The sequence below is a fragment of the Myotis yumanensis genome, unplaced genomic scaffold (genome assembly GCF_028538775.1).
Source record: "Myotis yumanensis isolate MYYU_CA2020_CCGP unplaced genomic scaffold, mMyoYum1.0.hap1 SCAF_4, whole genome shotgun sequence".
In the NCBI taxonomy this organism is placed as follows: Eukaryota; Metazoa; Chordata; class Mammalia; order Chiroptera; family Vespertilionidae; genus Myotis; species Myotis yumanensis.
Window position 1 is genome coordinate 74,500,834 of NW_027223755.1, and position 14,046 is coordinate 74,514,879.

The 14,046-nt window shown below is 43.6% G+C and overlaps 1 protein-coding gene across 5 annotated transcripts in view; it reads right to left on the bottom strand.

The window, feature by feature from the left end:
* Positions 1-2,183: 2,183 nt before the first annotated feature.
* Positions 2,184-14,046, bottom strand: part of ZNF608 (zinc finger protein 608) — a 108,073-nt gene continuing 96,210 nt past the window's right edge. For 4 of the 5 annotated variants that reach the window (XM_070412549.1, XM_070412546.1, XM_070412547.1 and 1 more), the window contains 7 exons: positions 13,408-13,495; positions 10,445-12,896; positions 8,387-8,804; positions 7,650-7,822; positions 5,929-6,082; positions 3,722-3,803; positions 2,184-3,155 (listed from right to left, as the gene is read on the bottom strand). In XM_070412549.1, the coding sequence (XP_070268650.1) occupies positions 3,149-3,155; positions 3,722-3,803; positions 5,929-6,082; positions 7,650-7,822; positions 8,387-8,804; positions 10,445-12,896; positions 13,408-13,495 (3,374 nt within the window). In that variant the 3' untranslated portion in view covers positions 2,184-3,148. Of the gene's footprint in view, positions 3,156-3,717; positions 3,804-5,928; positions 6,083-7,649; positions 7,823-8,386; positions 8,805-10,444; positions 12,897-13,407; positions 13,496-14,046 lie in introns of those variants that run through there. The other variant, XM_070412548.1, reaches the window with a different exon arrangement.

Here is a 14,046-nt window from a genome sequence, read left to right on the forward strand (position 1 = left end):
AGGCCTGCAATGAACAATGTTTAGTAAAATCAATAAATCCTATTATTAGTCGCTAAGGGGACTGATTTTATGTCTATAAAAGTAAAACAATTAGAACAGTATTAATGGCAGATTCATCATAGTAACATAATGGAGCCAAGCGTGCTTGTCTCTTGGGAACCTTTAATTTACTATGCAGGTACTCCGTACTCAGCTAGAGAAATGGCACACGCAATGGAAACAAGCTCTGGCCTTTGGCAATTCATGTTGTCATCAGCAAAAACAACACTGGAACAGTGAGGGGAAGAAACAAAACTTCATTCAGTGATTAATGTAAAGCAGTCATGAGTAATGTCCCAGTAAAAGCCTAGGAGGAGAGAGTATTCAAATTGCATTGTTCTTTTAGCCACGTATCTCTCTACATTTATCAGCACTCTTGCTTATGACAGCAGCAGGGTTAAGCATGGTCTGGTGCCCCTAGTTAAACCCCATCTCGCTAGGCACCCACTAGAAATGATTATAAGCCTGGGATGTAATGAGCATACAAGCAATCATTTTGCAGCTGAAAGGCAAGATTGGCTTCCATATGATTGTTCAAAGCAGAAAAGTGATCAGGAGTCCACAGGACTTCCTGGACACCAGGGAACTTGGTAATTCAGCGGGGGGGTGGGGGGGGGGGGGGGTGGGGGGGGTGCGGGGGTAGATGTAAATTGACCTTAGCTCTGCTCCTGTGTTTCAACCATTGAATGGTTTGGTCGGTTCCAGAACCGGAGCAGCATTTAGGCAACCAACAGACACACTTTAACCATATGCTGAACAGAGGAAACATACTTGTTTAACTGGGATAAGGCCAATTACATCAAGTCTTCAAGGACACAGCTGGATATGATGCAAGAAGTGAAGAAATTTGATAACTTAAAAAAATGATGAAAGTATGTGAAAAACTCGTGTAGCAATAAGCACCATAAACAATAGCTTTATAAATGACGAATGGGTGAAATTCAAAAGGAAAACAAACTGAAACCTGGGAGAAGGCTCTGCCTAGTGAAATTTACTAAGAACATAGACTACTAGACCCATAAGGCGCACAGCAAACGCAACAGTTCACAGTGGTTTCCCACCAGCGGCGGAAGTATTTCTTTTTTATTGTAAACATCTATTCACTTGTGAAGCATGGGCCTCTAAGTAGGGAACTAAGCAAATTATACCAAGACCAATTTTGTCAACTAGAAGAACTTTTTAGAAAACCAAGTGGTAAAGCTGTCATTAGCAATTATAGTAAAATCATAAAAACTTACAGCTGGAATGAAGCCTTGAAATCAACCAGTCCGAACGCGGGAAGCACACACCTACTTTAACGCCTTTGCTCTCGCATCCCATCTCCCTGCAGTGCTTTGCCCTAGATGTGCGCATGGACCTCTTCCTCGCCTCCTTTAGGGAGGCCTCCCGGATCACTACCTGCGGTTGCAAACTCCCACTCCCATGCTTTATTTTTCTCCACAGCGTTTACCAACCATCGAATACATAGTCAAGTCCTCACTTAACATCAACAATTAGGTTCTCTGATTTTAAGCCAATGACATGTAAGGACAATTTTCCCATTGCCTAATTGATATAAATAAGAGTTAAGTTCCTATGGCACCTAATCAATGTTATAACAAAAAGAAATTGAATGAAAGACTTTATTTGACCTGATGTACTCTGCACATTACTTATATATTTTATTATGTTTACCCCACCTACTAGAAAATGAAAGTGAGGACAGGAATGTCCATCTGCTTTGCTTAATGCTATACCCCAGCACCTTGCAAGGCCTGAGATAAAGTAGGTCTTAACTTTTTATTCGAAGAGAAGGAGGGAGGGAGGGAGGAGTTAATTCTGTATATTTGGCATAAAATATGCTAGTAAAACAATTTAATGACAAGTCAAATAAATGGCTAGCTGACTTTCTATGTGGAAGAAACATGTATGTACCTATTTGCAGTAACATTATACTCCATGTTCAGTGTAAATACCCAGCAAATATGCATATATCCACTGAATTAAATATACTATTTGGCTATTATACCTGTGTATCATATAAGAAAAGTTACTATCTACATATCATATTTTATGCATCGGACATTCATAACATTAGGAAACCTTTCTTTGAAAATCAGAATCACCATCAGCCAGCAGGCAATAACGTGACACAGACAAGAAGCCATTATAAAAAAAAAACTTTTTAATTCTGATTGCCAAATTATTTAAGGCAGGTATAAAAAAGGAAAGCATTCAATATACATTTTACATAAAATAAACTAGATTACAGCATAAAACAAGTAACCAGGCAATGGCGTTAAAGTCTCTTCTAAAACTGGATAATTGTAAACATTAAAAAAAAAAAAAAGGGACTGCAGGACTATTCAAGTAATAGAACAATCACAGATGTCTCTGGTATGCAGGCTATTGGGTTATTTGCCATTCAAGATTATCAAAAAAATGACACCTCATTATTCACAGATGCTCATTATGTCCCCATTTTAATCTTTACATTATGTACAACACAGTTTTTGTGGTACTGGCAACCCCATGCCTTCCAAAAGTACTTTTTCCACAATACACAAGTACAAACAGTGACTACAGGAACATTTTACACTGATGCGTCTTTAACAGGAGCCACCAAATAGGCGTCTAAATTGTACCAAGTGTCACCACCACAGTCAGCCTTTCTGAGGGGCTTACGGGAAATATCGGAAGGATATGCAAGGTTCAGGCACACTGATACATAACATTAGTTATTTACAATTCAAAGGAAAAGGAAAAGAAAGTAAGCAGCCTTTTGTGGCTAACACTTTCAACACGACAGATACATTTTTCATTTTCTTTACTGAGTGGTTTGCAACTTGGCAGCAGACCCTGTGTGTGCGAGCCTGGTTACTGATACAAAAAGTAAAGAATATATATATATGTATATATACATATATGTATACGTATATATATATATAAAACAGAAGTTTAATTACAGCAACATTTGTTACTCTGTGATAAAATCTGTAATTTACAAAAATGAAATGACTGGTTTTTGCCTGCCATTAAGGCATTTCAAATTAACACCATGGAACTGATGTCTGTATAAAGCGCTTCCCCATGTGATCCAGTCACATGACAACGTACATTTCCAATCTTGTTATTCTCTGCAAAAGAAAAGACAACCTTAGCACAGGGTTCCATCCACATCTGAAAATATGAAAAGCATGAGATTGATAGGCTTATTTTAGTTCTATTCAATTCATGGAATTCAATTCCATAGAAAGTGAATGAACACAGGGTAATGACATACATTGTAAAAACGTATTCTTTCCCTTTTTAAAAACACTTGAGGGATAATTAAAAATAAAGAACAAACATTACCTTTAACATTATGAAAATAAATTTCTCCATTTGCAACTTTATTTTTAAACATAGTAACACAAAGGGAGTTATAGTGAATTATTTTATCAGAGCTCTGAGGATAACCTTAGAAACTATCCAACTGATTAAACAATGGATCAGTTAAGTACGGATCTACATTCCAGCTACAGAATGAGGATTATGGAATAGAAGTTGCATGTGAAGCATAGTGGCATAAAAGCACATTCAATACAACAACAGAAAACCTCAGGACCTAAGTTTTTGGTCTACAATGCCTGTTCTTGCTTCCTCCCACCCATTGAAATGTCTCTACCTAAAAAACTGATTCAAAAATGTAAAGAATAGTTACCTTCTTTGTGCAGGAAACATTCCTGATGCAGATGCCTGGGCAGCCACCTGCTGAGAGGCAACGAGGGCGGCAGAGGTCAAGCCTAGTGGGGGAAAATGCAGGGTTCTGAGACATTCAGAAAGATACAAGTAGACACAGGCCAGTGGGAAAGGGCTGCAGACCCAACAGCAGCGGTATATCTTTTCCTGAACACACACATGAAATGTTTCATGCAGCAAGGACAGACTGCAAACCACTTGGCCTAACCAATATGTGTCCCTCTATCGAATACTCTGCGGTTTTCTTAATAGCTATCAGAAGAGAATATAGCATTCCATCTGTCTGGCTCTGCATGGTGCTAAACGGTTTGCACGCATTCCTGAATAGGAAGCTCAGGAGAAATAATGGCCACCAGGTAACAACAGGAATCAAAAGTCACAGTGAATTACAGAAATGACATGCTATTTGCTTAGAATACAATAGTTTCGTAATAACTTATCACGTTAACATTTTCCCCAGTGATTGAACACAATGCATCCCAAAGGTACATGGAATCAGTGAACCAAACTCAGAAATAGCCTTAACTTTTACCATGCAAGAGAAAGGTAACAGTCAAAGAACATAATAGCTCCAAATGTCATGAAGTCGCCAACAGAAAATTCTTTTTAATTCTATAGAAAACAATTTCAAACAAAGTAGAGGAAACAAACCTAGGGAAGATCACTCTCTCCTTCTACATCCTTTATGTTCTCTTTTAACACCTAGTTGACACCAAGTAACATAAGTTGAATAATTTAAAATGACCCTTTCACAAGTGTATAGCTCTTCCCACTTTTGGTAGCACCTGTAAACATATCATCTTGTATTCCCATAGAAGAGTAAGAGGCAACTTGGCAAGCACTAGCTATGGACTGAATTGTGTCCCTCCAATATTCCTGATGGGAAGTCATATCTCCAATGTGACTGTATTTGAAGATAGGACCCTACAAGAAGGTAATTAAAATTAAATTAGTTCATAAGGGTGGGGCCCTGATCCAACAGGATTTGTATCCTTATAAGAAGAGACATCAGAGAGTAACACTCTCTCTCCCCTTTCTCCCCTCCCCCCCGCCCCAACCCTCCAGCACAGTGAACAGGTCAGATGAGCACACTGCATGATGACAGTCGCCTACAAGCCAGGAAGAGCTCCCACCAGAAACTGACCATGTTGGCACCCTGATCTCAGACTCCCAGCCTCTAGAACTATGAGGAGATAAATCCCTGTTGTTTAAAGCCATAGAGACTGTGGTATTTTGTGGCAGCCAGAGCAAAGACAGCAAGATCCTAGCAGGTGATCTATTGGGAGAGCCGGTGCCATGGCCCATCTGCTGGGAGGTGACAGAGTTAGGATAAATGGCACATGCTCAACTACAGCACCATGAGTTCAAGGCTCCCTCCTGTCAATTCTATGGCTTTTTAAAAGATGTTTCTCTATCCTGGCAAAATGTGGCTCAGTTGGTTGGGCGTCATTCTGTGCACTGAGAGGTCCCCAGTTGGACTCCTGGTCAGGGCACATGCCCAGGCTACAGGCTTGTTCCCCAGTAGGGAGCATGCAGGAGGCTGTCGATCGATGTTCCACTCTCACATCGATGTCTCTCTCTCTCTCTTTCTCTCTCTCTCTTAGAAAATCAATAAAAACATTTTTTTTTTTTTTTAAAAAGATGTTTCTCCATCTTTAGTGAAAGAGTCACAGCAGTGAAGGGCTGTGGAGAGTCCCTGAATGAGGTTATAAAAAACATTAAGCGTGACCATGTTACTTCTGTTACTTCCATGAGAAAAGAGCAACTTAAAAGGCCTGCAGAAATCAGGACAATTTCACGAAGCCTCCCACCATGCCTCCCTGCTTCCATAATTTCCCTCAAGTAGCTATCTGATCTTCTGATTGCTATAGTCAGTGCCCCAGACACTGGCCGCCACCCTTAGCCTGCGAGATAACAGTAAGCCGCTGATAACATCAACAAGTGACAATTATTAAGTGGTAGCCATTCTGTGTCTTAGCAGAATACAAAGGTGTGGGATAGCCTTAGTTTTGCTACTAGGAAATACTAAGAAGTACATGTTGAAAACCCTCCCCAGAGCTAACCTTAACTCAAAGCTCAATATCTTTAAGACATGATATCTTTTAAGCAGTTTGGGCAACTGGCTTTCCAAAGCGGAATGAAGAAAGATACAACGATAGAGCTGCTGACCTTGAAAAGGGTCGTATTGACCAGGGATTAGCGGGTAACCCATGCCTACATGGGTGTGATGATGCGTATGCAGGTGCCGCTGGCTGAAGGGGGAGTGGCGATCCCGCTCCCTCTCTGCTTCCCGTTCCCGCTCAGCTGTAGCCTTCTCCACCGGCTGCAACAGAGAAGAGAGGTTATCCCATTAGTCCTCTGCAAAAAAGCAGTGGGAGTACCACCTTTGTCCTTTCAGAAATTTATGTTAATGATTAAAAAGCAAATACACAGATACTTAAAATTACTTATTACTTGAAGATCAAGTCAAAAAAGCTTCAGTTTCCATTGGAATTAAGTCAACACTAAAGAACTGGTCCACCCAAAAGGGGCACCAATAGTCTCCTCAAATGACTGAAGAGAACTTCTCTATTTACTCATATTTTAGGTTTAGAATCTACTCAATTTCTTTCCAGAAACAACTTTTATTTTTATTTTTTTTTAAATATATTTTTATTTATTTCAGAGAGGAAGGGAGAGAGGGAGAGATAGAAACATCAATGATGGATGAGACAGAATCATTAATCGGCTGCCTCCTGCATCCCCCACTGGGATTGAGCCCACAACCTGGGCATGTTCCCTGATCGGGAATTGAATGGTGACCTCCTGGTCCATAGGTCAACGCTCAACCACTGAGCCACACTGGCCTGGCCAGAAACAACTTTTAAATATGGGGTCAAGGAAAAGAAGTAGTTGTAAGAAATCTCTTCAAGGTCAAGTTTTCTGATTACCCTTTTACTTCATTCACATTTTATGGGGAGAATCTATCTTGTAATTTTAAATATCTTTGTCTGTTTTGTTCCCTTGAAAAAATGCATCCTATTACATTCCACTATCAGGTACAGCAAATCACTGCCCTAGGTCTCCAAAAGCATTCCAGAATCTCCCATTTCAGTACACTCAGAAGAAGCTCTATTCTCCCAGATCACAGTTTGGTTAAGGGTCATGTATTTTTTGATACATTTTTATCCACCAGAGCTTAACCACCCTTTCACTAAAATTCTTTTTCTCACTTGAGAAAAATCTTTGCACTAGAAGTAGTACTCACAGACAAAGATTCATAAATCATCTTTTCTAGTTTCTTTAGAGTCTCTGGTGGACTCATTCACATCACAGATGCTGCATTTTACTTTATTCCAAACCTCTCTTTCTCGCCAAGAGCAACCACATCCTTTCTTTTGTCTCTCTTCAGAACAGTCTTTTTGGGCGGGGGCGGGGAGGCAGGGTGTCGGGAGAGCCATCTTTCACAAGGACACACGTCTGCATTACTTCAGCGGAGTTGTAGGGACATGACGATGAGTCGAGGCCAAAAAAGAACAGATGCAGCCACCACGCCTGAGCCAAGTGACTCACGCTGGCATGCAAGTGCATCTAAATATCTTGCATCACAAATATTTTGCACCAAAATATGAATTTAAATGTCCACCTAACATGCATCCTCCTGGAAACGCAAGGTATAGATTTTGCAATAGAAAAGCTTGTGATCACCGTACATGCTTTAACAATTTTTTTTCCTCGTGTGAAACCATCTTACTTTTGAACATTCCACTCTTTATGTATTTGGATAAAACAGCATCCAGAAATCACAGCTGGGCTCCAAAACCATTTATATTTCAAGACTGTTCTCTAGTCTGCCCCTTTACCTCCCCCCAAAACCCAGGACTTTTAAATGAGAACAAAAGGCGGCTTACAGCAGGGGACTTGCTGCGGTATTGGCTGGCGTGCTGCTGGAGCAAATCCAGTGCTTTAGATTCAGTGGTCGTTTTCGTGTTGATGCTGGGGCTGGTATTGACTTTCTCGGCCTCGTCTCTCCCCGACATCTTCCCATAAACAGGATAATGAAATCCTGGAGAGAGATAGGCCCCTGCAGATAAACAACAAATGCCATGTCAAGTTATGAGCTACATCTTAAAAAAAAAAAAGAAAATCATTCAGATTACATGAATTTGGGATAAGAGTCATAGACCTTAAAATAGGGGATTACGTTAAGAATGGGCTACATCATTGTTACACTGTATCTAGGTCCTTCAATTTTCTTCTCCCAGTTAATTCATCCTGATGAACGGAGGTTATAAACAGAATTGAGCTTACAGCCATTTCATACATTTATGTGTCCGCTTAAGTGAAAGGAACAGTAACTATAATGATTATGACAGTAAGTGCTTAGAATATTTTCACAGGCAATAAAGTATCTGTCAGTCTAACAGCTATGGCAGCCTATCCGAGACGATGGAAACAATAGCCGAGGACTCTTGACATCCTAAAGAACTCTTATATTAAATCAGTTTCATCTTTAGGACTTGAAGCAGCATAAAAATAAGCAAAACAAATGTCATTCTTGAAGCATCTAATTTATCTTGAGTTTTTAATAGCTAAGAGTTGAACACAGCCTCTTCCCTCCAATAGAGTTAGAACCCACAACACGTACCAGGGTAACTGTGCATTAGGACGGGAGAGACAGCCCGGTATGCAGGGTGGCTGGGGTCATACATCTGCGGGTAAGGATAAGCATGCAAGTACTGTATGTAGGACTGATGCTGACTCAGGGGTGAGGACACAGCCACTCTTGTTCCCCGAGAGTCCTTCCAGTTCACGGGGGTCTTTCGATCGTCACTCTTCAGCTTGCTTTCCTCCATGGACTGCGAGTCGGGGCGCTTGGCCTCTTTGGGCTCCTCTTTAATGCTGGTTAATGACACAGGAAGGCTGGACATGCCACTCTCTTTATTGGGAGTCTTCCTGGGACTATCCTCCCTTAATTTCTTCTCTCTGTCAAGGTCGTCTGACTTTTGCTGATCCAGGTATTTGGGCTGGTATACGTAATGATGCCACGTCCTTGAATCTGGATCCTGATTTTTTAGAAAAAGATTTGTTTTAAAATTTCGATTTTTTTTCAAAGAAACCATTAATCATCATGACAGCACTATTACTATTACTAAGTTAACATTTATTCATGTGCTAGCACTGCACAGAGCTCTCCCTCCTACACAGAATCATCATGTCTGGGGTAGGCATTATTACTGATCACTTCTGCAGAAGACAAAAGCAAAGCTTTAAAGTTCCAAGTGACACCAGGGTCACACCGCTGCCCATGCGTGGGGATGGGCTTCAAACTTAGGTCATTTCTCTACATTAAGTAACATCCTTACACATATTTAATCTAACTCTCATTTTCCTTTTACTATCTCACATAGGCAAAAAGAATTTTTAAAATTCCAACTCAAGCTAATAATAGTAAATCCAAATAATTACTATAGCAATTAATATCATTTAGGGGAAAAAACACTCTCGGTTTCCTAATACATTTTCTTCACCCGCAGCTGAAGCTTACTATATTGGCTCATATCTCATTATGTGCTAATATCTTAATCATAACAAAATTTCAAATTAATAGTACACATTATGGTTTTTCTATTAGAAAACAAAGCCATTTATAACCCCATTCTACAAATCGCGCCGTTCTAACAGCCCTGGGAAGCCACAGCCTGAGTCAGTCCGGCAGGGGGGTGGGGGTGGGGGTGGGGCCGGGAGGGGGAAGATTCGGGTCCTAAATGGCCTTTGTGATCCCCATCCCATTCATGATAAACCTACTGGGTATTTAGGTCCTAAGTGAACATTCAAAGTTGGGTCTAAGGTCCGACTTTTGAACAGAAATGAATGTGAAGAAAGAATTTTGTTGCTCTGATTCACCAAGGACATCTAAGAGTGGGAGCGGTGGGGGTGGGGAATGCTGGAAAATTCCAGAATGGACACTCAGGGAACTGAAGGCAGTCAGGATGTCTGAGCCATGACAAAAAGTGCTAGCACATGTGTGCTTTCACGGGACCGACTTCCAGGTGTTTGCACATGTAACGTCAGGCTGCAGGGCTCTGGGAGACTCCCCGAGGCACATCTACCCAGACCTCCTCTCTCTCTTCACAGGTGACCAGCACCGAGCTCCATGTTGGGGCACTTAACACAGGAGCAAAACCGACATCCGGGCATCCCAGGTGCCGTGTGAAAGACATCTGGGTCCCAAGTTTCACTAAAACGTTGAGTGGGAAATGTGAATTTTGGAACCCAGTTTTAACATTCCTAAAAGATGCCAACAGAAATTTGGAATGTAGAAAAACAAGTATTTTAGAGGTCAGACTCTCAATCTCAGTGTTAAGTCAGAAGGAAACTCAATGGCTTTGCGGCAGAATTCCCTCACTTTGGACTCGATAAGAAATCAAGGGACCACGTCAGATTCAGTTAGTCAACGGCATCACGGACCATGGAAAGCACATGTCCACAGTTTGCTGTAGGAAACTGTGAATGATGTACATTTCAGAGGTACACAGTAACTCCTGAGGCAGTCTTTTAAGATATTTTTCAAAAGAAGAGGAATCAACCCTAATGAACCCTCTGGTTTTTTTCCTGTCAAGAAGTCCTAGCCACCAAGCCCAGACATGTGTGCGCAAGTCTCAGCCTGCTCTCTCCCTGTGGGGGCCATGCTCCACAATCTTACTTGTTTAAATCTGGAGGTTGGGTCTACACCTGTCTGCTTCATAGAGTCCATGACAGATTTCATTTCTACAGCCTCCTTAATAAGCTGGTGGTTTTCCATCTGCTTAGCTTTGAAGCTGTCGGCCTGAAGCTGCTGCTGGTGATTGGAGAGAAGCTGCGATTTACCTGTCTCCTCAGTTTTATTAGGCACTGACGGCCCTAGTTTAGAATGGTTTTTGCTAGGCTCCGGAGTAGGGGGAGCTTTTGAGATTGTGGCCGATGGCATGTTTTTCTGTTTACTGTCCTCCTTGCCCAGCTCCTTCAAGGAGAGCTCATTTTTCCGTTCACAGTCTCCTCTCCCAGTCTGGGCTATTTTCTGCTCTGCCAGCCTCTGGTCCTCATAGTATTTCTCATACTGCTGTCTGTAGGCAGGGCTGGTGGCCATCAGAGACTTCTGGTCCATATAGAGCCCATAGGCATACTGGCCATAATAAAGGGACTGGGCCAGGGCAGGGTGCCTCTGGGTGATAACCGACTGGTGCTGAGGCTGTAGGGATGCTGAGGGATGGTCCACTCTCTTGGCATCTAGCTGCTCTGCCTTGTCTTTCTTTTCCGCGTCTTCTTCAGACTCCTTCTTGATCTTCATGCCCTGTGTGCTCCCACCATTCCCAGCTGCAGGGACGCCGACCTGCCCAGGGTGCATGTAACTTGGAGAATAGTAAGGATCGTAGCCATGGTAATAGGGAGAATGGGACTCTTTCATTTGAGAGGACGGTGCTGTGGTTGAAGAATGCCCTTTTCCAACACCGTCCTTACTGGCAATGATATCTGACGGGGAACTGGCTTTTGACCTCATGCCCTCCGACCTGCTGTCCGAACCACCATCATCGGCAGCATCGGAGATGTCCGAGTAGGCGGGGCTGCTGGTCTTGGCCGCAGAACTCTCTGCCCCGTTCTGTGTGAGCACGTGCAGCGGGGCCATGGGCGCCTGCCCGTTCACCAAGGTGTTGCAGTCCATTCTTGAGGCGCTCCCGATGGAAGGGCTGGGAGCGTTGTCTGTGAATGTGTACACCTTGTCAGCCTCAGCTTTGATGCTGGCCATGCGGCTCTCTTGAGATTCTGACAGTCCATTGGCCAGCACTTCATTCTTGTTGAGATGGTCCTTTAAAAAATGCCCAGACAAATCTTTCCCGCCCCCCTTGGCGTCCTCCAGTTTACCCAGCTTTGCATCCATTTTCGGGCTTCCCGTCTCTTTCCCTTCTTTGTCCTTGAGCTTTCGCTTCTCCTTTTTCTTTTTGTCTTTGAGCGACACAAGAGCTGGGTTCACCGTGATGGGCTCCCCCATAATGGTGGGCTTTGGCTGAATGGGTTTTAACGGAGGACTCTTTGGTGTGGCCTGCACAACAGTGGTGGTGAGGGAGGGCAGTCCGGGGATCGTCCCCGTGGTGGTGTTGGTAAAGGCTGCCGTGGGGATGGCGATCAGTTGCGGGGGCGTTGGGGCCGGGGCCGGGGCAATGGGCCGGGCAGTTTTCAGTTTGGAGAGGTTTTTGTCCATTTTGCAATTGTTGGCTTTTTTGCCCTTTTCTTTATCTCCCAAATTTTTCTTGTCAATTAACCCTTCAGCTTCCAGTTTGGGCATTTCGGCAGCCAAACTGCCATCCGCCGAACAACTGTCCAATGTGGCCGTCATGTTGGAGATGACCGGGAGGCTGTTCAGTTCATTGTTAAGGCCCTTCTTTTTGCCGGAATTCTTCCCAGCTTTAGATCCGATCACAGAACCTGGGCCATTGCTCATCAGCTCCCTCTTTCCCTTGGGGGTCCCAGGGGGGTTCCCCGAGCCAGGGGACGCGGGCGCCTTCACCTGGTCATAAGCTGATACGCTTGTGCTTGGCTCACCGCACTCAAGGGCCACGTTACTCATGGCCTCCTCGCAGTCCGAGATCTTGTCCTCACTGTCAGGCTCAAACTCCAGCTTGTTCTCTGGGTCTAAGTGTGCATGAGCCTGGTGGTACCTCAGGCCGTTGATGTGCTTGTACTTTTTGTTGCAGTTTGGGTGAGGACAATCGATTAACACTGGTGAGGAGCAGCCTTGATCCAAAAAAGTAGTCTCTGGCTTCCCTTGAGGGGTGGTGGGAGTGCTTCTAGAATTGGTGCGGACTCGCTTCCCAGGCTTATTGTCCTCGGAGCTGGAGTTCAGGTCCAGCTCCATCGGAGGCTTGTTTTTCCTTTTGTTGCTGGAGGAGGGGCTGGCTTTGATGTCCTCAGCGGCACAATTTGGGGGTGTCCTCCGCCCGCTGGCATTGAGGCTGCCCCGCCTCCCTTTCCCATTGGCGCCCCCTCTGTTCTTGCTCTGCAGCCCTCTGGACTCTGTGAAGCTGGCTTCCGAGCCCGGGGCGGCTGCGGCAGACCTCGCTCTCTTCCCTCGGCCCCGGCCCCCTCTCATCTCCAGGTCGCTGGTGGGTGACTCACAGAACCTAGAAAAGCAAGGAACAGATGTCAAAATGAGCAGCCCCGAAGAGCCAGGTGAGATCACAAGGTACACAAGGCAGCAAAGAGCAGCCAACACCCCAGCCGCTTTAGGGCTGGGCCCAGATAAGGAAAAGACACCCTATTCTCTCACTGACAATTTCAACACCTGCAAAAGAGCAGGCTACCAGTGGCTTAGATTCTTCTTCAGAAAACCAAAGAAAAACGGCTCAGGTAGCCAGCTTCAAATCCAGTTCAAATTCCCATTTTGAGAAAAGAAGAAAACAAAGAAAAGAGTAGGGCAGGGAGTAGCAATCTCCTGGCAGAAAAGAAATCCAGCATCTGCATTTTACTGTGTTCAATCCTGAATTGCTCATTTCCCTTCTGCTTGGTTTCAATTACAGGCAGACTTTTATGTATTATTCATCTTTCTCTCTAGTTTCCTTGCAAAGAGAGGATGGGGGAAGGAGAGGAAAGAGGAGAGAAAACAGAGCCTGAAACAAACGGCTCTGTGCATACCTGGGAGGGGCCCAGTCGTGCTTGGTGCAGTCCAGGAGGGTTCCTACGTAGGTTTTGTTCCTCCACGTGACATTGACCACTAGGACACCTGCGGAGTGGGGAATGAAGGAGGACCCTGGTTAGCACAGATTACTCTAGTTACAGTTCGTTTATTAGTATTATTATTACTACTACTACTACTTTACCAGCAAAGTTCTATTCTCATTTGCTTTCAAAAGCTGTGGTTTGCATTCTTCCTCTTTTTGGTTTCAGTGACCCCAAATGAAAACCCACAGGAAATTGTGTGTGTGTGTGTGTGTGTGTACTCATGCGCATGCAGTACAAAAGGGTAAGGCTGTGTGTGAGAGTGTAATCAAGATACTGCTGACAGAAGGAAATGGTCTTTGCCATGTCCTGCTGTAAAACAGCAACACTCACCTCTTAATTTTTCTATTATTACACATAATTGCTTTCGTTTGGCAAGCAGCCAACAAAAACTAAATGCCAGTCACCAATGCTTAAACCAGAAGGTGACTGAAAGAAATCGGTTTTGTTTCTAATTCAACAATATAAAATAATGGCGACTTTTACTGAAAAAACATTATCTGGGTGCACAAATACAGGTATACAGCAGGGAAGCAGGGGGCATCGAGTCCAGAT